We start from the raw sequence: 26,620 nt of genomic DNA, 5'->3' as shown, positions 1-26,620 counted from the left end.
TGTTTAGAGAACATGCTGTCAGCTAACTGTCTTAGTCCATATTGTTGACAAGGCATTGTCAAATGATGCCCAGTCTGTACTGAATATCACTAAATAAATCATATTCTGAAAACCATGAACTGAATCCCATGTTAAAACATGGCTTTTGGCTGGACCCTTGTCATACTGACATGAGGGCAGCACAGTTTGTCGCTTGCCAGAGAATTTATCAATTCCAGCAGCTCCCACCCACCACACCACCCAAAAGAAAAACAAATGAAAAACAAAACAAAGCAGTGTTCCCTGTAGCGTTACAGGCATCAAACCCAGAGTAAAAGTTTATAGAGAAGTAAATAACTTTCAGCAAGAAAAGTGGAACAGTCAAACAGAATGACTTGTTTCAGATCTGCCAGGATGCAACTTTTAGGTCATGGGTCTGGGTTTCCTTTGGAACAGAAGAAAAGGACATTGTGTTTAGTGAGCCCACAGATGGTTGTAACTGACATCTATAGGCTTTTGCTGTCTTGAGAAAATATGATGGCTTGTATGGACGCAATCATTCAGAAGCCTTCAGTCACAAGCATTTTAAAAGTACAACTTGGGTCATGGTATGGTTAATCATTTGAGTGGGATCAGGATGGGGCAAGCGGGTATTTTCCTTATAATTTTGCTTTGATGGTTGCTCTTGTCATTGAATTATTGGAATTAATGTTGTTGTTTTTTCCTAGCGTTCACCTGCAGTGCCGGACAATACCTGAACCTGACTGGTGACCAGACCTGTCAACCCTGCCCCGCGGGGACGTACTCCCTGGGTGGAGGGGTTCGATTCGACGACTGGGACAAGCTGCCTGAAACTTTCTCCTCCACGTCCGAGGAGTTGGGCTTGGGCTTCCTGGGTGGTACTCACTCTCAAGCTGACAGCAGGAACTGCAGCAGGTGAGTGGAACTTTGTACAGTGCTATAATGGGAGTAAAAACAGAGAGAAAGAAATGGTTATGGTGAAAAGGCCCCACAGCCTTGTATACATGTCTGTTGGGGTAGTGAATTGATATTCACTGTGTCAAGGGCTCGGCATAGGAAGGTGGGGCGCCCTTCCGCCGTTTTAACCAACCCAAACCATGGGGTACCCATTCACGTCTGGGTCGAGTGAGGAAAATTGGAGAAAAGTGCTTTTCCTTTCCCAAGCACTCAGTATCATACTGGATCCTCCAGCTCTGATCACTGGATCATTTGTCCAAAACCTGATCAGTTTGGCTATGGTGCCTCCGGCAGCAACAGAACTGTGGACAAAAGGTTGTAGATCAGCTATTTTATTTATTTTATTTTATTGTCCATATTCATGGACTGCCATTTTCTATTGTGTTCAGCAGATCCAAGTGTATACTTGTACACTTCCCAGAGATGGAACAGAATTTTATGTTGCACTAAAATGAAGAATTGTTGAAACAGTTAAAAATTGTCTGTCAGTCACACTCACAGTGACTGAAACAGCAAGTTGACATAATGAAGATTTGTAATGTTCAATCAGTTTTCTTACTGATAAAAAATCCCGAGATTTTTACTCCCGAAAAGGAAACAAAAATCTACATGTCTCTTTGTGTGTAGTTTGCCTGTTTTCCTGTTTGAATTTGAAATGAAAACAACCAATTCTTTGGTTCTGAACAGTCTGGCAACGCAGTGTGAGTAAGCACACAGTTCAGCAGCATGAGTTTTGCGAACACAGGCTGAGGCACATGCTGTGGCAATTTGCATCCCATACACTTTGACCTTTAACGCCACTTGTGCTTTACAAATTCCCCAGGCACCATCTGCGTTCTGACTGGAGAGAAGTGTATGTGTGTGGGAGGGAGGGGGTCATTATTTGGTAATGACTTGACATCCATGGCATGTTGGGAGCTGTGTGGCGTGTCTGAAATGTTTGTTCGTTTGCTTCATGACTGACATTGGCATTGGACATTGATTTGATACTCAGGAGCAGTCAGTCTGTTCCCCCCCCACCCCCCACCTCTCCCCTCCCCCCACCCCCGAATTTGCTCTGTTCTGCTCATGTGTGATGGAAACTGAGCATTGAATTTCATTATGTTAGTGTAGATAAATTTGGTGACTTTTGATAGTCGATACTGACATCGGTCACTGTATTTCACCGCCAAGTTTATGCGATAATCCCCATCATAGTTAAGACCTTCATTGGCATAAGGCTCAGTTACAGTTACACTGCCATTTGTAATCTTTCATTGGTTGAATAATAACTACTGATGTGTTAAATCATTTGTGAACCTGGCATGAAAAGATCTCACATATTAATAATTCGATGTTGATGAATGTCATTTACATGAACATCAATGTGTGCACGCATGTGGGTGTTTATATATTCAGTGTATGTGAGAGAATACACAGAGAGAATGAGAATCAATGTTTTTTTATCAGTTAAAATCAGACAGGTGCAAAGAGAAGACATGACAAAAATATATGTGCAGTGAGCAAGTGTACGTGTGTCTCCTGACTTGTGTTTGTGCATACATGCATTCTGATGCATTTGTGTAGAACTATGTATTTTTCTCTGTGTATAATAATAGCATTAATAGTATATATGTTTCTGTATGAAAGTACACTAGTGGTTTTGTGAGTGAGGATGTTTGTGTGCACATGTGTATGCACCTCTGTATGCATGCATGTTTGACTTGCAACTAAACACTTCTTCCGGGCCTTGAGAAATTATGTCATCAGACCAAAACAGCCCCCTGTATGCATCAGGAAGTATTATTTTTCACCCTGAACAATGAGTTGAGTAATGTAACAAAAATAAGTGGGAGAAGGGACAAGATGTTAAAAAAAGTATTAAAAAAAAACACCAAAACCAAAAAAAACCAAACAAAAAAACGAACAAAAAAACAAACTTATAGTTATATTCAGCCTTTACAGAAAGTTCAGCACCATTTCATATTGCAAATCTCTCTCTCTCTCTCTCTCTCTCTATATATATATATATATATATATAGATATATAGATATATATATGTATATATCTTTGTAAAATATCCAAAGACAAAATTTAAATTATTTTGAGAACTCTTTCATTATTTTGAGAACTCTCTCATTGAAATATGAATACACTGATGGCTGTTTCAGCCTACGGTGCACCATGAACTGATGAAGAGCTTGAAAGATGTGTGTGAACACCTGATGTTTACCCCAAAATTTGCAGTTGTCCATTGGATTATAAACGAAAGCTGTAGTTTTTCATTGCAATTAAGAAAGTAAGTGAACGCACAAGAAAGCACCTCTGGATGTGTGTGTGGTGCTTATTATAATTTATGTTGGCTGCATACACTACTGTTTGCCCAAAACTTTGTTATTTCACCATGCACCCAAGAAGAAAACTGTACATTTACAAGTTCCCAAGTGGTCCCTATCTTTTTGTGAAGCCTTTAAAATATACACTGCACTGCAGTGACAGATATCACAGGACTGGTGTAACAGCCTCCCTACCCCCCTCCTGGGTTTTATCCCAGGGTTATTCTGAGCTAGGCCATAACAACCCTCCTCTAACCCCCCCCCCCCCCCCCCACCCCCCCTCCTCACCCTCATAGCCTGTGTTGGGTCAAATTTCCCCCAAGGACTTTGTTTCAAGTTAGACTAAAATGGCCCCCATATTCATTATTAGGGGGTAAAATCAAACTTGGCGGGGGATGGGGGAGGGTCGGGTTTTGACTTGGTGAAGTTTATCCCCTTCAGGGTGTCATTTCAGGCTAGTCTGCATAGACCCTGGGGTTAATCTGAGCTAACCAGATTTTACCCAGGGGGGGGAAAAGTGGGTAAGGGGTAGGAATAGGCTGCTTCACTAGGCTTCAAGTGATAACTTCCGTCCTTGATCTGTCAGTCTGTCTCCTTTCATGACTGGGCCGTTTTCCCTGGTTCGATTTCCTTGTCTTCCCTGTCACTCAGGACTGGGACGGGAAGTAGGAAGGAAGGTCTTCTCTGTCTCTGTCAACTGCACATTGAATGTATAGCCACTGATTGGTCACTGGCCAGTTGACATTTTGTCCTGTCAGCTATTAAACTGTGTTGATAAATTTCCATTGTCTTTGTGTTTCTGAGAATAGGTTTATGTTTGACTGGTTGCAAGGATATGTGTTACCTTAGTTCCACTGTTGAGGTAATCCAGACTTAATAAATATATTTCATGTGTGTGAATGCATGTGCATGCATGTGCACACACAGATGCACACACACACACACACACACACACACACACACACACACACACACACACACACACACACAAACACACACACACACACACACACACACACACACACACACACACACACACACACACACACACACAGTGGCATTTTTGGCATTAGCCCATAATATGCTTTCACCATGAGTGAAATAGCAAGTCAACATAATGAACTGAAAATTGTGATGACAAATAATTCCAAGATATTCTCAGAAAAGACAAAATCTGGGTGATCAGATCAAAATTTCTCATGGTTAAGTCTGTAATAGGAAATGCCTTGTGCTCTAGGAATGCTCTTGTGTTTCGTTTGTGAACCTTTTATATCATAATCATTCACATGCAGTTATGTGAGGATATGTATTCAGGTGTGTGTGTGTGTGTGTGTGTGTGCGCATCCTAATGAATAATGTGTGTGTGGTTGTTCATTCAGTGTGTTTTTGCGTACAAGGGCATATTGCAAGTGCATCCATGTACTATCAGGTGTGTGTGTGTGTGTGTGTGTGTGTGTGTGTGTGTGGGCTCATGCATGCATGTATGTGCACATCTGAAAAAAAATCTGATTAAAGAAAAATTCTTTTATTTTGCATAAATGCTCTGTGGTGTAGATGATGGTGAGTCAGTTTAATCAGTTTGTTGGTGCTTGTAGAAAATAGCATATTTTCAAGCTTGTTTTTTCTGCCGTTATTTTTTCTTTTGTGTGTTTTCTTATTTCTATTGCAATGAATATTCATTATTGATCCCAGACTGATAGTCATAGTCATTATATACATGAAAGCGTGTATATGATGTGTGATTTCAGAGCCCAGTGGAAGCCAAGAGGAGCGTACATCTTTGCTTTGCCAGGACCCTGCACCACCACGCTAACCTTCTCCACAAAACTGGTGAAGGCAGGGATCATCACGTTTGAGTATCAGTACACAGATCCCGAGACCATCTTCCATTTCATTGTAAGTTGGTGGGGTGGGGAGGGATTGAAGACTGGAGTGTGTGTGGTGTGTTTGTTCAGTCTTTTTGTGTCTTATCCACAGCTGTGATTTTAGACAAAAATCCATCACCACCCTCCGCACAGTGCACCTTCGTCTCATCTAATTGCTCCTTTTCTTTTGTGTGTGTGTGTGCGTATGTGTGTGTGCTTTCCAATGTAGTTGCTTTTTGTTCCCTGTTAGTTACACCAGTTCCGTTCATGGTTTCCACACGTGAATTTTTACTTTAGGTCTTTAAATCTGATGACTGTATGTTTGTGTAAACATACAAAATGACTGCTGTGTAACTTTCTATACAGATACAGACTGATCTCTGGTTTGTGTATACAGATAAATAATGACTGGTGTATGTTTGTATGTATAGATGCACAATGACCTGGTGTTTGTATACAGATAATGAATGACCACTGGTGTTTGTTTTCAGATACAGATTTGACCACTGGTGTAAGTTTTTTTTTTACTGATACAGAATGATTTCTGGTTATGTTTGTATACAGGTACAGAATGATATCTAGTGTATATTTATATACAGATACAAAATGTTGACTGGTGTGTGATTGTATACAGATACAGAATGACCAGTGTCGTGTGTGATTGTATACAGATACAGAATGACCAGTTTGTGTGATTGCATACAGATACAGAATGACCAGTGTCGTGTGTGATTGTATACAGATACAGAATGACCAGTGTCATGTGTGATTGTATACAGATACAGAATGACCAGTGTGGTGTGTGATTGCATACAGATACAGAATGACCAGTGTGGTGTGTGATTGTATACAGATACAGAATGACCAGTGTGGTGTGTGATTGTATACAGATACAGAATGACCAGTGTGGTGTGTGATTGCATACAGATACAGAATGACCAGTGTCATGTGTGATTGTATACAGATACAGAATGACCAGTGTCATGTGTGATTGTATACAGATACAGAATGACCAGTTGTGTGTGTGATTGCATACAGATACAGAATGACCAGTTGTGTGTGTGATTGTATACAGATACAGAATGACCAGTGTCAAGCTGCGGACGATGAAAACAGCAGCCGGTGGCCCGACGTCACGAAAGAAGGCTCATGGGGATCCATGACGGTAAGAAATAATAATTATGATAATATTGATTACATACATGGTGTTAACTCTGATATGATGGGCTCATAGTGGCTCATGTGAAACATTCCATACACAACGGCATAACTGCAAACAACAGTGTATGAAGACATACAAAGGGAAAAAAGCATGTACACCAAGACAATAATGTGACAGAGTGGATTCTCTTCATTGTTAGGTTGTGTTTGGATCAGTATTATTATGCGCTTTTGGCCTAACATTTTGAATAACTTCATGTGTTCCTTTTTTGTTGTTTATTTTTGATAAAGTAATGGGTTCCTCCAGCTCAGTTTTGCCTTTTTTAAGAACTCACAAGTCGTGTTTTTTTTTTTTGTTTTGTTTTTTTTGTGGGTGAGTACAGGCATGCAGTTTGGCTGAGCTTCTGCATATTGGTGTGTGGGTGGCTGGGTGTAAGGGAGGGAGGGTGTGTGAGTGTGTGTGTGTGTGAGTGAGTAAGTAGGTGTGTGAGAGAATGTGAAAGTGAAAAAAAATGAGACGGAGTAAAAGTGATGTGTTCATGTTAGCGGTTTGTACAAGTTGCTAGTATGAAAAGGGGTTGGGGAAGCTGGGTGGTCAGTTTGATCTTTGTGTCAACATGTTAAACCGTCAATAATCTTCTTGCAGCTGTCGCTGAACTCGGGCACCAACATTCTTCAGTGGCGGGTCATCGGAGCTTTGTCAGACATGTCGGGCTCCCAGAAGCCTGTCCTCATCCGTAAAATTGAAGTGACAGGTTGGTGCTGCTTTGTGCACAGTCAGTTTCAGTTTCAGTTTCCAGGTGGTGTCTTTAAGTGTACTGACTTATCCATATACACTACGCCACATCTGCTGTTAAAAAAAAAAAAAAAAAAAAAAACCCACCGATGAAGCCTTGGAAGCCTACCAATTGCTTGTGTAAAATGTTATCATAAAATGGAAAAAAATCTATATCTGTATCTATCCATATATGTATATATATAGAGAGAGGGAGAGAGAGAGAGAGAGATGTATGTTTTTGGAGATTTTTATGAAGTGTGAAATGTATTTCTCTAGGCTCTTTATTCAGTATATTAACAATTCTGCTTGCATTCATGTAAACATATATGTATTTAGAATAGTAAGATATATTAGTCGACCATTCAGTGTGTAAACAATTCTGCTTGCAATGATTAAAACAAAAAAATATATATAAATATATATATATTTAGAGCAGTAAGATCTCCAGTGGAGACTTCTACGTTTGTAGGCTGCAGCTCTCACATTCACTCGTTTGTACATGAGTGGGATTTTATGTGTATGATCGTTTTTACCCCGCCAAGTAAGCAGTCATGGGGTTGTGCATGCTGGGTATGTTCGTTTCCATAACCCACCAAATGCTGACATGTTATTACAGGATCTTTAACGTGTGTATTTGTTCTTTTGCTTGCATATACACACGAAGGTGATTCAGGCATAAGCAGGTCTGCACATATGTTGACCTGGGAGATTGGAAAAATCTCCACCATTTACCCACCAGGTGCCGTTACTGAGATTCGAACCAAGGACTATTTTCTATATCAGAAAAACAAAATTACACTTTAAAATTGTTGTGGTTGGATATATAGGTTTCAGTCATGACTGGTAGAACTTTATTTCATCCCTTCAGCTGAAACCGCCACTTAACAGGCTGAGCAACTGCATGCTGGCATAAAACTTGTAATCTAATGTTCACCAGTGAGCAGGGTTTGAGGCCCTGTTTGGGAAGAGTGGTGTGCCTTTTCCTCCAGTTCCTCTCACTGCACCTAGGTTTGAATGGGTTCCTCACTTTGGTTGGGGAAGGTTTTTCTTTCTTTTGCGTTCGACAGCTACACAGTCAGGGTCGAAGTCCGAGGGATGCCACAAACTTGGACGTCCGGCGAAGATCGGCTACCGTCCCCCAGAGCTTGGTGTTGAGGTTGGGGAAGGTTGAAATGGCAGAAGGAGAGGATTAGGTCCTTGCTATACATAGTCCTTGACACAGTGGATATGAATTCATTGCTCTGATGGCTGTGAAAATCGTTGGAAACTTTGACCTTTCTTTTTTTTCTTCCTTGTGTACAGGTGTTGCCTACACGTCTGAATGCTCCAAGTGTCGCAGCGGAACTTACAGCAGTGGGGGCACAGCATTCTGTGCTCCTTGTGCCGCCAATGAGTTCTCTGAGCGCGGCGCTGCTCAGTGCCAGGCCTGCAAGGAGGATGAGTACTCAGGCAGGTTCACTGCTAGTTTGGATTGACATTTTTTTTTTTTTTTGTATATTGATTGATTGTTGTTGTTGGCAAGAGAATATGGACTGGTACACAAATTGAGCTCCCCTCAACCCTGCTGACTAAAAACCCCAGTGTACTCACATCTCCTCAGTACCCCCTCTCTTCCCCTCCCTCTCTTGGATATATGCACACATGAATACTGTCTTACTTACTCAACGGCAGACTCACTCCCTCACACACACACAGGCACACACTCATGCATCCACCCACTCATGCTTTCTCCTGCATATATTCCCAGCACACACTACACCCCCGCATGCACACACACAAACACCCATGTACAAATCCAGTTTTACATACTCAGCCACATGCACTTGCTCACGTACGCATCCACATGTCATGATCTGTGCACAGTTGCCCACACATCCACATGTCATGATCTGTGCACAGTTTCCCACACATATACACTGTCACTCCTCTCCTCACTCTGACTGACATGTCACCGCCAAAGACCCAGCAGTTCACACAAAGCAGTTGATGTGAAGTCACTGTGTATCCGCTTGTGAGAAAGACAACTGTATTTTTTATCCTTTTTTTTTTTTTTTCTTTTTTTTTTTAAAGATATTTTTTTGGTCTGCTGGATGAAGACACATGAGTATTGCAATGACAGTCCCTTATCTGGTTTTAAGACTGAGCAACTTGCCTATACCCTGCACTCTTTCATAGTAACTTGTATATCTGCCACAAGTTAAGCCTGAGAAGCATGGACACCTGCAACGTTTGTAAAGGTGTTGTGGCTGGACACATAGATTGCAGTCATGATTGGTAGAACTTTGTTTCATTGGAAGTGTAACAGAAACTTCCAAGTGAGCAAGATGTGGCTATTAATGGAAATTTAACCTGCATCTTGCTTTCCAGTCTGTTGTGCTGATGACGAAGTTACAGTGGTTTGGTCTGCCTTATGTTAGGAAGCACTGTGTTAACAATGTAGCTGTTGTTGGATTTCAGCTTGAAAATGCAGCTTTGTGGTAATCAGGTGAATGAATGTTTAATGTGTTTTATTTTAGAACTTACATATTATATGTTTTCAGTTTGATATTTTTGAAGAGGTTGTGCCTGATACTTATGTTTGTTCTCATTTCAGAACCCGGTTCGAGTTCATGCTGGAAGCGCCCTCCCTGTACCAAGTATGACTACTATGAGTTCCAGACGCCTTGTGATGAAAACAACCAGGTGCGTAAATCCTGCGTTGACTTGACTTACTTGACTTTTTCTGTTTTGACTTTTTAAGGAGAGCACAGGGCCTCATTTTATTGTGGTTTCCTGAATATATAAAAAAACTTTTGTAGTTTTTTAAATGGGACTGGGTGGTCAGCCAGGTGCCCAACCCCCAACCTGACGAACCCCAGGTTCTATCGGGAGTGGTGGCGTAGTGGGAACGCAGCCGCTTAGGAAGTGACAGAATCTGAGTGCATGGGATTGAAACCCACGTTTAGCAGTACTTTCTCCCCCTCCACTAAACCGTGAGTGGTTGCCTGGATGCTAGTCATTTGGATGAGATGATAAACCCAGGTCTCTTGTAGCATGCACTTTGCGCATGTGAAAGAACCCATGTCAACAAAAGGGTTGTCCATGGCAAAAATCTGTAAAAAAAAAAAAAAGAAAACCCCACTTTTTTAGGAAAACAAATACACTTTTCTTTTTTTGTTTTTCTCTGTTAGATACTGGTGTGTACCAGACACACACATTGTGAACATACACACATTCCCATGAAAACAGCTTAACATGGATGTGGTATTCAGAGTGCATTTGTCTTTGTATGTATGTGTCTGTCTTTGTATGTGTGTCTATTTTTGTAGTTGTGTGTGTCTATGTATACTTAATGTATATATATCTTACTACTTGTGTGAGTGTTTGTGTGTCTTTGTATCCTCTGTATCTTTGCCTGATTGTGTCTTTGTATGTGTGTATCTTTGCATGTGTATGCATCTTTATATATGTGCATGAATGTTATATCTGTATCCATTGTTCTCAGTGCACCTGCTTCTGACTTTATTCATGTTTTCATGTTTCAAATAATAGATCAGAACCAATGAGGACTGTGTGTGTCTGTGCACTGTGTCATGACTGTTACCTTTTCATTGGTTGTCTTGTAATCTTCACTGCAAATTCCAGAAGCTGTATTCAGTGGATCCACACTTATTTTTTCTGTATCTATATCTCTGTCTATCTGTCTGTCTATCTGTGTGTGTGTGTTTGTGTGTGTGAGTTGTGTATTTTGAATGAACAACAAAATAAAATGCATCTTGCATGCCGCTGTATCCAGTGTACCTTTGTGTCAGTTCATGTAAAAATGTTTTTGGTATGTTGATTCTGCTTTTTTTGTTGTTGTTACAAATAAAAGAATATGCATCTATAAATAATCTTCCACATAAACAGTGCATGCTTGCAGAACCAGCTCAGTTATTGCTTACAGTTTTGTTGTTATGATTGTTGTCGTTGATCAGACTCGCAAAGTTTACAAGTGGATGGAGCCTCAGACCTGCAACCCGAAAGCCGCCGCCTCGGTGGGCCTGCCTCACAGCACGGACCTGGAGTCCTGCCCGCCGTGCAACCCAGGCATGTACCTGGTGAACACCTCCTACTGCGACTTCTGCGCTGGCGGCCTGTACTCCGATGGCAGCATGGAATGCAAGGCATGCCCTGTGTCCACGTCCCCCCAGTACGCCCTGGACTACCAGTGGTGGATGAGTCTTCTTCCCAACATCACCACACGCTGCTTCTCTGTGGGCAGTAAGTGTTGTGTTGACTTGCATTGCATTGCTTTGTGTAGTGTTGTACAATATTGTATTACTACTCTTAGACAGGGAGGAAGGTGGCAGAATGGTTGACACCTATCAGCCAAGAGAGTTTCGTTGACTCTCCAGCTAAAGAGGGAATAAAGCTGAAGAAGCAAACATGAGCAAAAAGGAAGGGGGGGAAAAAAATTAAAACACAATCAAAATACACACATCCCTGTTTCCCAATTATTTTGTATTTTGTATTTCTTTTTATCACAACAGATTTCTCTGTGTGAAATTCGGGCTGCTCTCCCCAGGGAGAGCGCGTCGCTATACTACAGCGCCACCCATTTTTTTTTTTGTATTTTGCAGTTTTGTTTTTCCTATTGACGTGGATTTTTCTACAGAATTTTGCCAGGAACAACCCTTTTGTTGCCGTGGGTTCTTTTACGTGCGCTTAGTGCGTGCTGCACACGGGACCTCAGTTTATCGTCTCATCCGAATGACTATGGTCCAGGCCACCACTCAAGGTCTAGTGGAGGGGGAGAAAATATCGGCGGCTGAGCCGTGATTCGAACCAGCGCGCTCAGATTGTCTCGCTTCCTAGGCGGACGCATAACCTCTAGGCCATCACTCCACTATATCCCACCATGCACAGTTAAGAGGGGAAGGTGGGGTGAGGGAGAGGAAACTGATTCTATCCCACAGCTACATGCCCCTTACAATTCTCCTTGACCAGCACTACATGAGACCACTGCAAGAAAAACAAGGTTGTTTACTGAAACTGAAAATCCATATTGATTTAATCGGTCGAACAAAGCTTTGTTTTCATGCTTCCATAATTGGTAAACGGTTCAGTTTAGAACGCCAGCTGTGCCAAGCGAGAATAAACGAAATTTAGAATTGTGTGTTGGTACGAGAATACTTGTAACTGGTCCACAGTGGAAGTAATCATGGTACAAGTTAACTCATTACCTGGAGTAGAACAAGTTAAAAACAAAACTGGTTTTGTGTGGCAGTGGCAGAGTGTGCTGAGAGTGCGGGGTGGCAGCCAGCTGGGGACCATGTGTACACCAGCTTCAGCCCCTCGGATCGCAGCAGCTACCTCGTCCTGTCACTGTACGTCGCCGGTTTCCGCGGCCAGCCCTCCACCACCGAGGGCAAAGTGACCTCCCTTAGCCAGGTCCGCTTCACCTTTGAGATCAGCTGTGAAGGCCCCTGCGAGTTTACCTTTTTGTCGGTAAGTGTGTGTATTTTTTGTGGTTTACATTTTTTCTTTTTTCGTTGTTGTTACTTTTTGTCATGACTGTCAGGTTTTTAGTGTTGTGCCTGTCTCATACTAATCAGGGTTAAGACATTTTTTGCCCATTTGTGAGTTTTGTAATTTTTTGCTTGAAAAACATCAACAGGCTGTTGTGTCCTGTGTCCTCCCATCCCTTTGGGGATGCTGGGGTGTCTTTCACTAGCCTCTTCCTTTCTTATTTTCTGTTGAACTTGTCCTCAAAAAATGTTTGTCTTTTTTTTCTGGACATGATAATAAGTTTGTCTTACCTTATTGTTTTCTTTTTCTTCATTCTTTTTTTTTTTTTTTCATTTTGTGGTCAGGATTCGTTAGATGGTCCTTGTCACCCTTTCTCTAAGTTTGACTGGAAAATCAAAGTGAGCATCTTTTGGATGAGATGGGGTTCCATGTGCAGCACCCGCTTTGCACACTGAAAAGAACCCATGGCAACAAAAGTTTTCCTCTGACAAAATTCAGTAAAAGAAATCAACTCTGATAGGTGAGCAAATATATATGCATGCACTCAAGGCCTGACAAGTTGAGCTATGCTGCTGTCAGTCATCTGCGTAGTAGATGTGGTGTAATGTATATGGATTTGTCTGAACACAGTGATGCCTCCTTGAGCAACTGAACGTGATTTGACTGGTGTGTTGCAGGATGCTGGGGGCAGAAACAAGGTCATTGAGCTGTGGATGGGCAGCATGCCAAAGCAGGAGTTTGTGTGAGTAGTGTTTGGTGTTTTCCTTCAGTTTATGTATGGATAAAAACTTGGATATTTAAGCAGCATTTTCAAGTGTTTTACTTGCGGTCACAGGTCTTAAGAGTGTGTAAAAGTGGATGTATACATACTTGTTTAACTGGTATGTTTTAGATACTGCACCTGCACTTTAAAGAATGTGTCATTAGTTTGGGTGGGGTTTTTAATTTGGAATGAATTCTTCTTAATGTACCTTTTAAATCATATCTCTTTGATTGCTTTCAAGAAAGCAGTGAGGAACTGCCATTTAAGAATTGATGATGATAAATCTATAGCAGTGTTTCTTATTTGGAAATAGTGTTTTTTGAGATAAGTGTTGTTTTATTTTATTCTGTTTTGTGGTGAGTGAAGCTGCTGTGTTATGTTGCTTTCATGTTGTTGTTTAGCTTGTTTTGGTTGGCCCATTGTTGTACTCACTTGTGTCTGATTTGGCTGTGGGATGGGTGAGTGTGTCTTGTGAGTGACAAGCCTTTGAATGCACTCATGATTTCCAATCAGATTGTAGCCGTCTTACCTGAACCGAGTGGTTATTCAAGGGTACAGTACAAAAGAACTAACTAAATGATTTATATGATAAAAGGATAGACGAGAATTCCCGCGCACAGGCCAGGAACATATAGAGGCCAGTCACAAATGGGTTTTATTTACAATAGTTTTGAGAACATAAGAAAAAAAAGATATAAAAAGGTTTAGGAATCATTTAGAAATCTGTGTTCTTACAAGGTGTTCAGTGACAGATTTCTAAATGATTCCTAAACCGATTTTACGTCGGATAAGTTGCAAAAGAAAGAGCTCAACACCTACTTTATCATGAGTATAAAATGAAGTGTTGATTATTTAAGATGAACTTATAATCTTAATTTAAGTCACCTGAACAGGGTCAGTTTTAACGAGCTCGTCGCTGAAAATTACAAACTGCGTAAAATCAGTTTAACGTAGGCAAACATAAATGGAATAGACTTAAAGATGGAATTGCGACAATTCTGCCAGTATATTATACTTGTAGTTTACTGAGCTGACAAAAGAGGTATTAATTAACTAAGGTGGAGCAGAAACACAGATTCCAGCTCAGCCAATAGCATACCATGACGCTGGTCGAGGAGTAGGCTGTCTGGCGAGAACAAAATGATGTAAGCGGCTTTGCATTCAAACTGGAAGTGATGTCACACAATCTGTGCGCCAGTTAGTTGCAAAATCTGTTGTCTGCTGTAGCTTGTGTGTGAAACAATTTTTGAAGCAAGCATAGCGCTTGGTCACAAGATAAAATTGAGAGTCTTGAAAAGAAGTGTGTACAGTGTTTGCTGTATGACATGTTTAATCCCAGTGAAACTGTGTTTGCGTGTGTGTGCAAGCGCTTCTTTCCATCTAGATTAAGATCGTTGGAAGTAGATTCAGTCAAACAACTGAGGCACAGCATCCACTGACTATTGATGTTCCTGCTCCAAAAATCTTTAAAAAAAATTTTAATCAATTTTTTTCCTGTGTGTGTACATAGATAGGCATACTGGCAAATATACAAGCCTTGACAGTGTACATTTGACATCGAACTGATGTCAAACAAAAGAAATCCTTGAACATAATTATCAAGTACAATTGTGAAACTACTTTGGTACAGTGAAAGAAAGGTTTACATCAGTTTCAGTTTGAATGTGAAGTAAATTAGTTAGTGTAGTACGTTGTCAGCGTGGAAGTGTAATTTTAGCAATATTTAGGAAACAATAGGTAAATGTTTTAGCAGCATTCAGAGAAACAAAAATGTACCTGAGGTATACATTAATCCTCAGATTATCAATTTATTCACCTTTTTTTTTTTCCTAGGCCTGACTAAGCGTGTTGGGTTACACTGCTGGTCAGGCATGTGCTTGGCAGATGTGGTGTAGCATATATGGATTTGTCCGAACGCAGTGACGCCTCCTTGAGCTACTGAAACTGAAACTGAAACTTATCAATGCAAACATATAAAGAAAACTTTGCCAGAGTATGAGCACTGGTCTCATCCGAGTGCTGTTGCCAGAGCGATCCTTTGTAAGGGAGGTAACACATGCTTTGAGCGCAACATAACAGTATACACTTGGGAACATACAAAGTTTTCTCCCCGGAGCCATGGTTAAATGATGCTGATTTTTCACCAGACGGCAGTGTGTGTAGCCGATTTAAAGAGCAGCACTCATAACCAGAGGTTTCTTGCATGTGTGCTTCAGTTTTAAATGAAAAGAAGAAAGAAAGAAAGAAAATAACAGCTATAGTTCCCTGCATATGCTCCCTGCATAATTACCGGGGCTGATCTGCCTTCTCTAGAAGACATTAAGCGGCTCCCCAAAGCAGTCAGTGCCCTGTCTCTCGATCAAATCCAGTATGATAAATAGAACTGTGCAATCAACAACCATCTACCTGAAGATCTAGTCATCAACCCTATCCACATGTAATATGCGGCTCCTGTTCAAACGTGTGTGTGTGTGTATGTGTATTTGTGTGTGTGTGAAAGAGAGAGAGAGTGTTTGTGTGTGTGTGCAGTACATGCATGTGTGAGTATGCACAAGTTTTTAGATATATATGCACTTGTATGTATCCTAATTTCTACTGTATTTGCGTTTGTGTATGATTTTAGATTTATGTTCGTACCTTGTTATGTACTATCCCCCCCTGGTACACTTGGTAATAAAGACATTTTCTATTCTGTTCTAGAGTTCTATTCTATAATTTGAATGGTCCGAGTTTTTAACATCTTATGCAAAACATCCTGTTTTTTATGAAGTAGTCATTAACTTTTTTTGTGAACCCTGTGAGTAACAAATCCAGTTTCTGTCCTTCCAACCTTCAGCTACGACGTGCACAGCAATGAACCCCTGACGCTCAGCTGGGCCTTCCAGCCAGTGAACTACGACCTTGAGGAGGTGGTGGAGGGGGATGATTCCTCAGAGGACCACCAGGGTGGGGAGAGCAGGAGCAGCAGCAGAAGCAAGGTGACTGGACTGAACAACATGGCCAAGATTTACGCCATCAAGGTCAGCAACGTGCAGCACGGTGGAGCCACTGGGTGCCTGGCCTGCCCCAAGGGGACCACAGAGAAAGGGTGAGAAAACTTCGCTGCTTCTTCCTTTCTTCTCCTCCTTCGTTTGTGGGCTGTAACTCCCCCAAGGGGACCACAGACAAAGGGTGAGAAAACTTCGCTGCTTCTTCCTTTCTTCTCCTCCTTCGTTTGTGGGCTGTAACTCCCACGTTCACTTGTACATTATACACCAGTGGGCTTTTAGGTGTATGACCGTTTTTTTACCATGTAGGCAGCCATACTCCATTTTTGGGTGCTTGGTAATGTTCTTGTTTCCATAGCCTATGGAACTCTGACATGGATTGTAGGATCTTTAACCCCCGAAAACACAGTATGGCTGCCTACATGGCGGGGTAAAAATGGTCATACACCTAAAAGCCCACTCATATGTAACGAGTGAACATGGGAGCTGCAGCCTATGAACGAAGAAGAAGAAAAAGAAGAAGAAGAGGAGTAGGATCATTAACGTGCGTATTTGATCTTCTGCGTGCGTGTACACGAATTGGGGGTTCAGGTACTGGCAAGTCTGCACTGTGTTGAATTGGGAGATCGGAAAAATCTCCACCCTTTACCCACCAGGCTCCGTTACCGAGATTTGAACCTGGGTTTGATTCCTGCTCTCGCCCTTTCTCAAGTTTGACTTGAAAATCAAACTGAGTGTCTCGCCATTTGGATGAGGCAATAAACCAAGGTCCCATGTGCAGCACGCACTTGGTGCATTGAAAAAGAACCCATGGCAGCAAAAGTGTTGTCCTCCAGCAAAATTCTTCAGAAGAAATCCTTACTGATAGGTACATGGATATTTATGCATGCACTCCAGGCCTGACTAGTGCATTGGGTTATGCTGCTTTCAGGCAGATGCGGTGTCGTGTTTATGGATTTTTCTGAATGCAATGATGCCTCCTTGAGAAACTGAAGCAAGAGAAGTTCACATTCTACACCAACAGTGCATGACTGTCACACTCAATCAGTATGAACACACAAAAGACACAACATGTTTAAATGCTGAGTTGATGTGAACCTGTATGTGTGAACCTCATGTGACGGGGTGGTAAGAGTGGATTTCGAAGATAGCGCCAAAACTCATTCACATAAATATTAGTTTAAAAATGTTATAGGCTTTCTGGTCAAATGATATCATTATATTTGAGAAGTATGATTGTTCTGAAGTCCCATAACATAAAACTATAATCTCATCTATAAGGAAGTGTTTATAATTTAACAAATTGATGAAAATCATCATACGGTTCCCATGTAAAGGGAGATAACTTGTGACAGATTTACAACTTCCTTAGTAACCTTCGGCGAGTCACAAACGTCGTCTGCTAAGCTGGCCCAACGAAGATCGTAGCCAACCCGGCTACACTCACATGCAATGATAACAGTCGTACACATTCAGTGATCACAGCCTCACATGCAGTGATAAGTCGTACACATTCAGTGATCACAACCTCACATGCAGTGATAAGTCGTACACATTCAGTGATCACAACCTCACATGCAGTGGTAAGTCGTACACATTCAGTGATCACAGTCTCTCAGTCATTCAATTTGCATCCATACATAACTGTGGAGTTTGAGTTCACATATTGCACTGTGTTTTTAGTTTCAAAGGGGCATCAAAGCATGCAGTCTACGCCACATCTGCTGTTGAGGGTTAAAAAAAAAGAGAGAGAGAGAGAAGCAAATGCTTCACCTTTGCATAAACCCAGTGCTCTGATCAGGCCTTGAGAGCCTCCACTAGCTGTGTGTGTGTGTGTGTGTGCCCTGTCCTGTGGAGTGCTTAATCCCCTAGGCTGCCTATATGAAAAGATAACTTGTCATCGCAAGCATGTACACTTCGCTGCCACAATGACGAGATAACTCGTCATAGAAATATTCTGACTTTTCCCAGGTTTGCATTCAGTTCGTTGACAAAAATAGTGGTAGATTTAGCTTGGGGAATCTTTCTAGATTCTATTCATAGCTACAAACACCATCTACGACATGAGGCAGTCCTTTATTTGAATGTTTTGGTTGGGTTACTGCCGTAGTGTTTGCTTGGCTCCTCTCCTCGCTCGCTCAACAAAATGTTAGACTGACGCCATGCTCAAGACATGCAATCGTGGTGAACTAAATCAAACCAAGATTGCTTTCTTTAGCTGATGCTCAGAAAGAATTGAAGTGTAATTTCAAAGAAGACAGTAGTGAACATTTTTAGGATGATTTGATAATAAAGGGAGCAATCAAGAGAGTGGCCAAGATATGACTATCAGTATGTGATGCCGGCTGTACAGGTGTTGCAGGCGACAGAAAGTGACTGACTTTTTAGCAGGACACAGTGTGAGCGATTTTCTTGGCACTCAGCCAACACAATCTGATGGGAAGTGGATAAAGTGACCGTGTGAGAGGGGTGAAGAGGAGGGGGGGTGGAGACTGAAGGGGCGTGGCCTTACATCCATATTATCACTTGGAGAAGTCACAATGCATTGTGTATCTATCTCGTTTTTAAAATTTTTTTTATTGTGGTTGTTCTAGTATGATTTTGTGTGTGCAGATATCCATTTGTCCAGAAAATATGATATTTTAGTGCAAATTACCTGACTAATGTTTGTAATGAACAAGTTGAAAATATGACAAAAAACAAAACACTGATTTCAAAGCAACAGCATGTCACTAAAAATATATAAAATGGGAAAACATGTGTTTTGTATTCTTTACTCATTTACCTTTCAGAAGATGTGCACTTTTATGGGTCTTTCTCCAGTAACAAAGAGCACAGAATTTTTTGAAAATTTATACCCAGTTTTTTTAAATAACCCTGGCAAATAGATTTCACTTAAATCTTATTTTCCTGGCAGCAAAAGGGTTAATCTTCCTGTTGAGAGTGTTTCAGTTGTGTGCCCAGTACTGAAGATTCCGTTAATCTTCCTGTTGACTGTTGTTTCAGGTGTGTGCCCTGTACTGAAGATTCCGTTAATCTTCCTGTTGACTGTTGTTTCAGGTGTGTGCCCTGTACTGAAGATTCCGTTAATCTTCCTGTTGACTGTTGTTTCAGGTGTGTGCCGTGTCCCGATGGTCAGTACGTGGACAAGACATCGGCCAAGTGTGTGGACTGCCCGCCGGACACCGTGCTGCCCAGCGGCAACTCGTGGGGGGAGGAGTCGTGCAAGGCCTGCGGGGAGGGCCTGAAGGCCGTGGAGAAACGCTTCTGCAAGTCTGACTGCCGCTTCACCGACTCACAGGGCAGGCAGTACGACTTCACTTCTTTGGATGGGTGAGGGTTTGTGTGTGTGTGCATCAACTGTAGTTTTTTGTGAGTGAGTGGGTTTGTGCTGTGTATGTGTGAGTGTCGTGTGTGGATATGTAGGGTGTGTGTGTGCTTGCGTGTGCATGTGCATATGCAGGTATGTTATGGCCTTGTGTGTATTCTTGTCTTGTCTCATGAATGAGTATTGTTTCAAGTCTGTGTGGGATTAAATATATGTCAGTGTATTGTGTATGTCTCATGGATGTGTATATGTGTCAAGTATACATGAGTTAATGTGTTTGTGTGTTATTGTAAAGTATATGTTAATGTAATATTGTACATGTCTCATGTGTACAATTATAAATGTGAAGTGTATGTGGAATAAGTATATTAAGTCATGTCATTATACACCTCTTATGAATATGTAACTGTCAGAGACAAAGATTTTACTGTGCCAATGTTCAAAGGTGTGGAATATAATTGCACACTACTGCATTTCACCATAGACTGAAACGCACCAGTTAAAGCAACACACACACAAAGCAGCAGCTAGGCCTCAATAACAAACAGAACAAAAAGCAAGGGGAATGAAGGGAGGGAGGGACTGACTTCAGGAGGTAATCACAATTTGTGTGTCAGGTCTGTATGAGATGAGTATATGTACCGTACAGTTCAGTCTATAAGCCGCGACTTTTTTCTCTAGCTTCAACCTCTGCGGCTTATACAATGATGCAGCTTATTTGAGGATTTTAACGATCCCGGGAGGGTCACGTTCTCGTCTATTCTTAGTTTCAGTTTCAGTTTCAGTTGCTCAAGGAGGCATCACTGCGTTCGGACAAACCATATACGCTACACCACATCTGCCAAGCAGATGGCTGACCAGCAGCGTAACCCAACGTGCTTAGTCAGGCCTTGAGAAAAAAACAAAAAAACAAAACAAAAAAAAACAGGGGAATAAATAATAGATAAGCTTACATAGATAAATAAATAAATGAATAATAATTATAATAATTGCACATTTCTATTCTTAGCTGCCCTTCAACTCACCAAAATCATGATTTCTGTCCATGAATTTTTGGATGAACTTCAGGATAGTGTGCTAACTGTTCACGTTTTATAAATCAAATCCACACACATTAAAGCCTTCAGATCATCATTCAGTTCTACTCTGCTCGAGCGTACACCCTCATCATGCCGAAAACGCAACGTTATGCCTATGATGCAGCCTTCAAATTGAAGGCGATCGACCTAGCAGACGACAGTGCAAGCGACGAACCAGCAGCGACCTCCACCTCATGTTCATGAAGTGAAAGCAAGGCTGAAGTCAGTGACAAGATGGCGGAGAAAGCTATGCTGGTTCTCTTCAACTCGGACACTGAAGACGAAGATTTCAGTGGATTCAGTGAGCAGGATGACGTTGAATAAATGTGACTATCCCTAAATTATGGATCTTATTTTCGTTGTGTTTATTTATTATTTTTTTGTGGCACTAGCAATATTTTCGCTTGCTTTTCTTTGTGTTGTTCCCGCTTGTGTTTATTTCATAACCTACAGTATTGACAGCTTTTCTGTAGTATCAGTATGTGTTCCGGTACCGGAAATAAGTGCGGCTTATAAGCCAGTGCGGCTTATGTATGTATAAAGTTCAATTTTTTCCTAAGTTTAGTGGGTGCGGCTTATATACCAGTGCGCTCAATAGACCGAACTTTACGGTAAGTATATTGTACACATCTTGTGAATGTAAATATATCTCTCAAGTCTGCGAGGTAAGTATGCATCAGGGCGCTAGAGCTCCTGCACCTTCAGTCCAGTGCATGCTTCCTCTGTTTTCAGGGTGCACTATGTTCAGGGTGGAAGGTTGTTCACCGCGGGTGGCACCATGTACTACCATGGCTTCAACCTCACTCTGTGTAACGCCAAGAACGAGGAACTGCCCATCTGCATCAACAACGTGACTGCGGAAAGCCAGGTAGGATAAGCTACGCTTTTGGATCTGCATCGCTCATTCACATCTGTCCTCTTTCAGAACAAAATTACGTGGCATATGGATGTGCATTGTCGTATTTTTTGTTGTCTTTCTCCGTTTTTGTTTTGTTTTGGTTTTTTTCTCTCCTCAAGTTTTCTTTTCCAACCTAATGTGTGTGTGTGTGTGTTGTGATGTTCTCTCTGTGTGTGTACTGTGGCGCGTGTGTGCATGTGTGATTTTGTACTTTTTGGATGTGATGATTCATATTTGCAATCTGTTTTAACATCTTGGTGTGTGCGTATGTATGTATGTGTGTGGTGTATATGTTTCTGTTCAGCCTTCATGTGCTGATTTATGCCACTATATACTGTTTTATGGTTGTTGCATATGAGGCACATAAAGCCAACAGACTGGGTGTTTGCATTATATAAATACTGAATATTATTGTTGAAAAGATTGTCGTTCATTACAGTTGACTTTAGAAATAGGTTAATCCCTGTGATTTCCTCTCTTTGTCTCTTTTTGATATAAGTTTTGTCAATCTTATTGAAACATATTCAAATTGAAGACTACTACCCCCGAAAGTGGAGTATGGCTGCCTGCATGGCGGGGTAAAAACGGCCATACATGTAAAAGCCTACTCCTGTACACATGAGTGAACATGGGAGTTGCAGCCCACAAATGCAGAAGAAGACTATACTACTATCCAGTATTTATTCAGCAAATCATTCTGATTATTCAGAAAAACAAAAACTTTTTTTTTTATTGGATTGGAGTCTTGACTTAATTGTCACAACTTTGCATATTGAATATCATTAGTATCTATTGACATATCACATTTGTCTTGTGCTGTGTATGTGTGCATATGTTGTTTGTATGGTTGGGTTGGCAGTTGCATAGGCTAGAAATATGTTACCTGGACATATTGTACAGAGTTGGGTCTTGAGAACATCTGTTTTCATGGAAAATGAAAGCTGGTATATATTTGAGGCTTTTTATTCCCTTCCAGGCAAGGAAAGCCTGGGCAAAGGTATAAAGATTTATGTTTGACTGTTTTGAACAACTGGGTCTGGTTTCTGGCCCTTGTTAGTTAACTTGACATATGACTTATTGCTATCGTTCAGTTTGTATGTGGCTTTTCCTTTGTGGGATGACATTTCTTTAACATCCTACTGTTGATATAAAGTTAGCGGTTGTAACTTGGGCCCTCAAAATGATTTTGTGGCTCTGATGTGTACACATGTAAAATAATGTGTGTTTTGCTTTTGTTGTTATTCGCATAAATGTGTGTGTATGTATGTGTGTGTGTGTGTGAGATGTTGTGGAATATTTTATTTCGATGTTGCTTGTGTATTTCACTTGAGGATTTGTTAAAAAAAAAAAAAAAAAATGTATATAAGATGAGCAGTAACACAATGAAAGCCCTTTTACGCTGTGATATGTGAATAGCCTTGGCTCTCACACTGTTGATGCTGCTTCTTGAAAAATAAATGATCTTTTGCAAAGGCATTGACACTGAAAAGCTGTATTTGGAATTATTCTTGATTTCTTAGCAAAATCAGTTTCCTTGTTTCTTGATTATTTCCTTGGCTTTTTTGAATAACTTTTTTTTTTATTGCTGTAAGTCCATAACATTAAGTACTTAGAAAGTGTGGTGAGTTGGGCAAAAAAAGCTAAGAGGTTTTATTTCAGTTACAATCCAAAAACAATTGAGATTTTTTTTTTCTGAAATAAGACTTTTCTTGGACCTTGGCCAATTGCAAAATGTTTGCAAAATGATGCACTGTATTGAAGAACCCCAAGTGTGTCATGTTTCTTTATGTCTCTAATATCTGAACTGCTATTTGAACTTGGTCTGGGCATCTTTTTTATACATCTTGTTTACATTTCTTTCCCCTAGATATTCTGAAAGATTGAGAAAAATGTAACAATCAATACTGTGTGTGTGAATCTCCATACTCTTCTGTTGATTGATAACCTTTTCAGCTGTCTTCTACAGCCCCAATAACACCTGGTAAGGTTTTTCTTTGTCCTTCTGGTGAAGTGGGTTTGGATCTGGACATGGGTTGCTTAACTGCTGAACTTAACAGTTATGCTTTTTAACATTAGAGAGGTGGTGGTCAGCAGCTGGTCAGTTTATCGGACCTAGGCGTCTGGGTAAATCCATACTTGGAGATAGTGGAGTTTGGTTGCATCCATCTTCACAGTATCCGTTTTTGGTAGTTCTTTGCTTCAGTATCTGCTGCTTCTATACTAACTCTAATCTGCATTTTTTTAGTGTGCGTGAGTCAAAGACCGTGTGTGTTAACTCATATAATATGCATGTGTGTGCTGCGTGCGTGTGTGCGTGCGTGTGTGTGTGTGTGTGTTTGTGTGTGTGGTAGTGTACTGAAGTAATTATTGCATCAAAAAAGAGAAGTGTACTTACCACGGGTGTTCAGTGCTGGCACTTTAGTTGGCCCTGCGAAAGTTCGTGAACCCAGGAAGTAGGGCATGGATATAAATAAACGCGGCTGACAAACAGGCCGCGCCAACGGCACTCGCTGTACGCTTGTTCGGCGGTAAATCTGCTTTGTTTCTTTCGCGCATCATCTCCTCGGATGGATCGGAAATAACGACTAAAGAAGTGGTTTTCTAAAAAGAACACAAAATAAGCTTTCCATTGACTCCAAACACAATATGTTTTCTTACATAGCGGTTGTTGCGGCAACGGCTGAAACATAAATGAAGAAAGAGAAGAGAAGGATAAGCAGAAACATGATCGCAAAAATCATTAAGTTTAAATCCCTCTCTAAGAAAACAGGCGTTTAGCAAAATAACATCGTAAATACACACAGAACATATAGCATGCCTGCATGCAGATTAGCTTACCTTTTGAGTTGTGCGATTTTTCTTGGCAGCACAACAAACGTTTAAATGAACACACTGTAGCATGGTGAGAGTGAGCAGCAGGGGGATGGAGAGCGGGGTGAGTATCTGTCGGCTTATGGCACTGCCGTGCCCTTCATTCCACGAGAAAGATGAAGATTTTTAAGGTAAAAAAAAAAAAAAATGAAACGATGATGTTGATAAAATAATGAAATTGTGTAAATCAAATCAAACTGCACTCCAATAATACAAGCAGGAATAGCAATAATTCAACTTTCTGTAATCGCTGCAGGAAATGTGTGGATGCTGTGAAAAGGTGGGAAGAGCGGGGTGGGGGCCGCGGGGCTGAGTGAAACAAAGAAGGCAGTGTCCCAGTTTGGCGCGCGGGGCCAGAAATACCGCGGCGAATGTGCCGGTCAGTACAGAGTGTGGTGGGAAAGTCTGGCATTAAAAAAATTTTGACCCAAGACGCTAGATGCTGCTCGGCCAACTAAAGAGCCGGATTTTGTGCTCGGCTGAGCAGCCGTGTTACAGGTAGAGCAAACTGATATCATGTCCATGCATCCATATAACTTACTTGCAGACAACTGGCCAAAAATCAAATTGCAGTAACAGACAGAATCTGGATCAATATCAGTCAGCTTATTCCGCCAAGCTACTAGCCTTTCCACATGAAGGCTTATGTAATGTTCTCATTGTCCGTTTACCATTAATTCCAGTGTTAGTGAACTGGCTGGTTTGGAACATATTTTGTAGCATACATTTTTCATTTAGTCGAGCACATGTGTTGGAGATTCATCTATGCTCAGTGGCATCAGGAGTTACTGCCTTCATTGGTATGAAAGGACAGATGAAATTGGTCAGATACTGATTGGCTTCATTGAATTTGTAACAGTTCTTTCGTGAGCTTTGATAATCTAGCTGTGCATTGTTTATGTTTACTTACGTTGATTGGCTTCTCTAACATCAGAAATGTTAAGTTTTTGTTTCTGTAGACAGCTTGATATTTATATTTAGATAATCTGCTGTTTAAATGACTACTGATGGGGTACAGAATCAAGGGCTGTCTTAAGTATGCATGAAATTATACAGTATTTGCATTTTCATCATTTACATTTCTTGTAAATTGATTCAAACCATCATTTGGTATCAGAATAACATTGATGCATTTGATGTGTGTGTGTGTGTGCAAATGATAAAATAATACAATATAATGTATAATTTGTATGTGCATCTGTGCTGTGCCTGTGTTTTAATTTCAGGTTACTTAAAAGGATAAAGTTTGTGATAAAAATGTCTGTGTAATATGTTTCTATTTTGAACAGAACAAGAACCTTTTCTCAACTGATTACACGCGCACACACACACACACACACACAGACACACACACACAAATAAAAGAAAACTACTTACTAATGCATGATTGACATTAACTTCTGACTGAAGGTGGCAGGATGCATGATGAAGGGTACATTGTGTGCATGCTCACATTTTTAGTGTATGAGATTCAGAGAGAGATTTTCATAGTCATGACAAATGAAGGAAGCACACTTACACATGCACAGACACAGACACACTCTGCAAATAGATATAGGCAAGCACACACATGCACATGCACGTACACTTTCTATGCATGCACACAGCCATGCGAGTTTAAGCAGTTAGATTGGATTCTGATATTGAAGCAGAGAACATGTTTAAGATACGATTAACATTTGCATCTGTGAATGCACGCATCCATGCTTGCTTGCAGATATATGTATGCACACAGGGATACACTAGCACGCACGTATCATTGAATGGATTTGCACACACACATGCACGCTCTCACCCCCACCCCACCCTTCCCTTTCTCTCTCTCTCTCTCTCTCTCTCTCTATCTATCTATCTATCTCTATCTCTCTCTCTCTCTCTCTCTCCCTCTATCTCTCTAAGAACATGTTACTGACAGGTAGTATAAAAACAAAAATTGCCATTGTATAATCTTGACCATTACAGGCGTTGTCATAAGGTGACAGTTTGTTTTTGATGATTACTACTTTGTCATTACATCATGAACTGATGATAAAAATCCCCAATGGGGAAAGAAATTGTGAGAGAAGGGGAATGTGGAATATATCCAGGACTGGTGTTACATTGACCTATGTTTAAGGCCCTTTTGGAA

The 26,620-nt window shown here is 40.9% G+C and overlaps 1 protein-coding gene across 1 annotated transcript in view; it reads left to right on the top strand.

Annotated features, from left to right (window-relative positions):
* LOC143284455 (endosome/lysosome-associated apoptosis and autophagy regulator family member 2-like) overlaps positions 1-26,620 on the top strand; it is a 46,067-nt gene that overhangs the window by 2,541 nt on the left and 16,906 nt on the right. The window contains exons 3-14 of the mRNA XM_076591097.1: positions 708-915; positions 5,021-5,168; positions 6,213-6,302; positions 6,945-7,053; positions 8,379-8,525; positions 9,670-9,758; positions 11,033-11,318; positions 12,325-12,545; positions 13,244-13,308; positions 16,166-16,417; positions 19,431-19,649; positions 21,456-21,591. Of these exons, the coding sequence (XP_076447212.1) occupies positions 708-915; positions 5,021-5,168; positions 6,213-6,302; positions 6,945-7,053; positions 8,379-8,525; positions 9,670-9,758; positions 11,033-11,318; positions 12,325-12,545; positions 13,244-13,308; positions 16,166-16,417; positions 19,431-19,649; positions 21,456-21,591 (1,970 nt within the window). The remainder of the gene's footprint in view (positions 1-707; positions 916-5,020; positions 5,169-6,212; positions 6,303-6,944; positions 7,054-8,378; positions 8,526-9,669; positions 9,759-11,032; positions 11,319-12,324; positions 12,546-13,243; positions 13,309-16,165; positions 16,418-19,430; positions 19,650-21,455; positions 21,592-26,620) is intronic.

This window comes from Babylonia areolata, chromosome 8 (genome assembly GCF_041734735.1).
Source record: "Babylonia areolata isolate BAREFJ2019XMU chromosome 8, ASM4173473v1, whole genome shotgun sequence".
NCBI lineage: Eukaryota > Metazoa > Mollusca > Gastropoda > Neogastropoda > Buccinidae > Babylonia > Babylonia areolata.
This window is presented reverse-complemented; position numbering and strand designations above follow the sequence as displayed.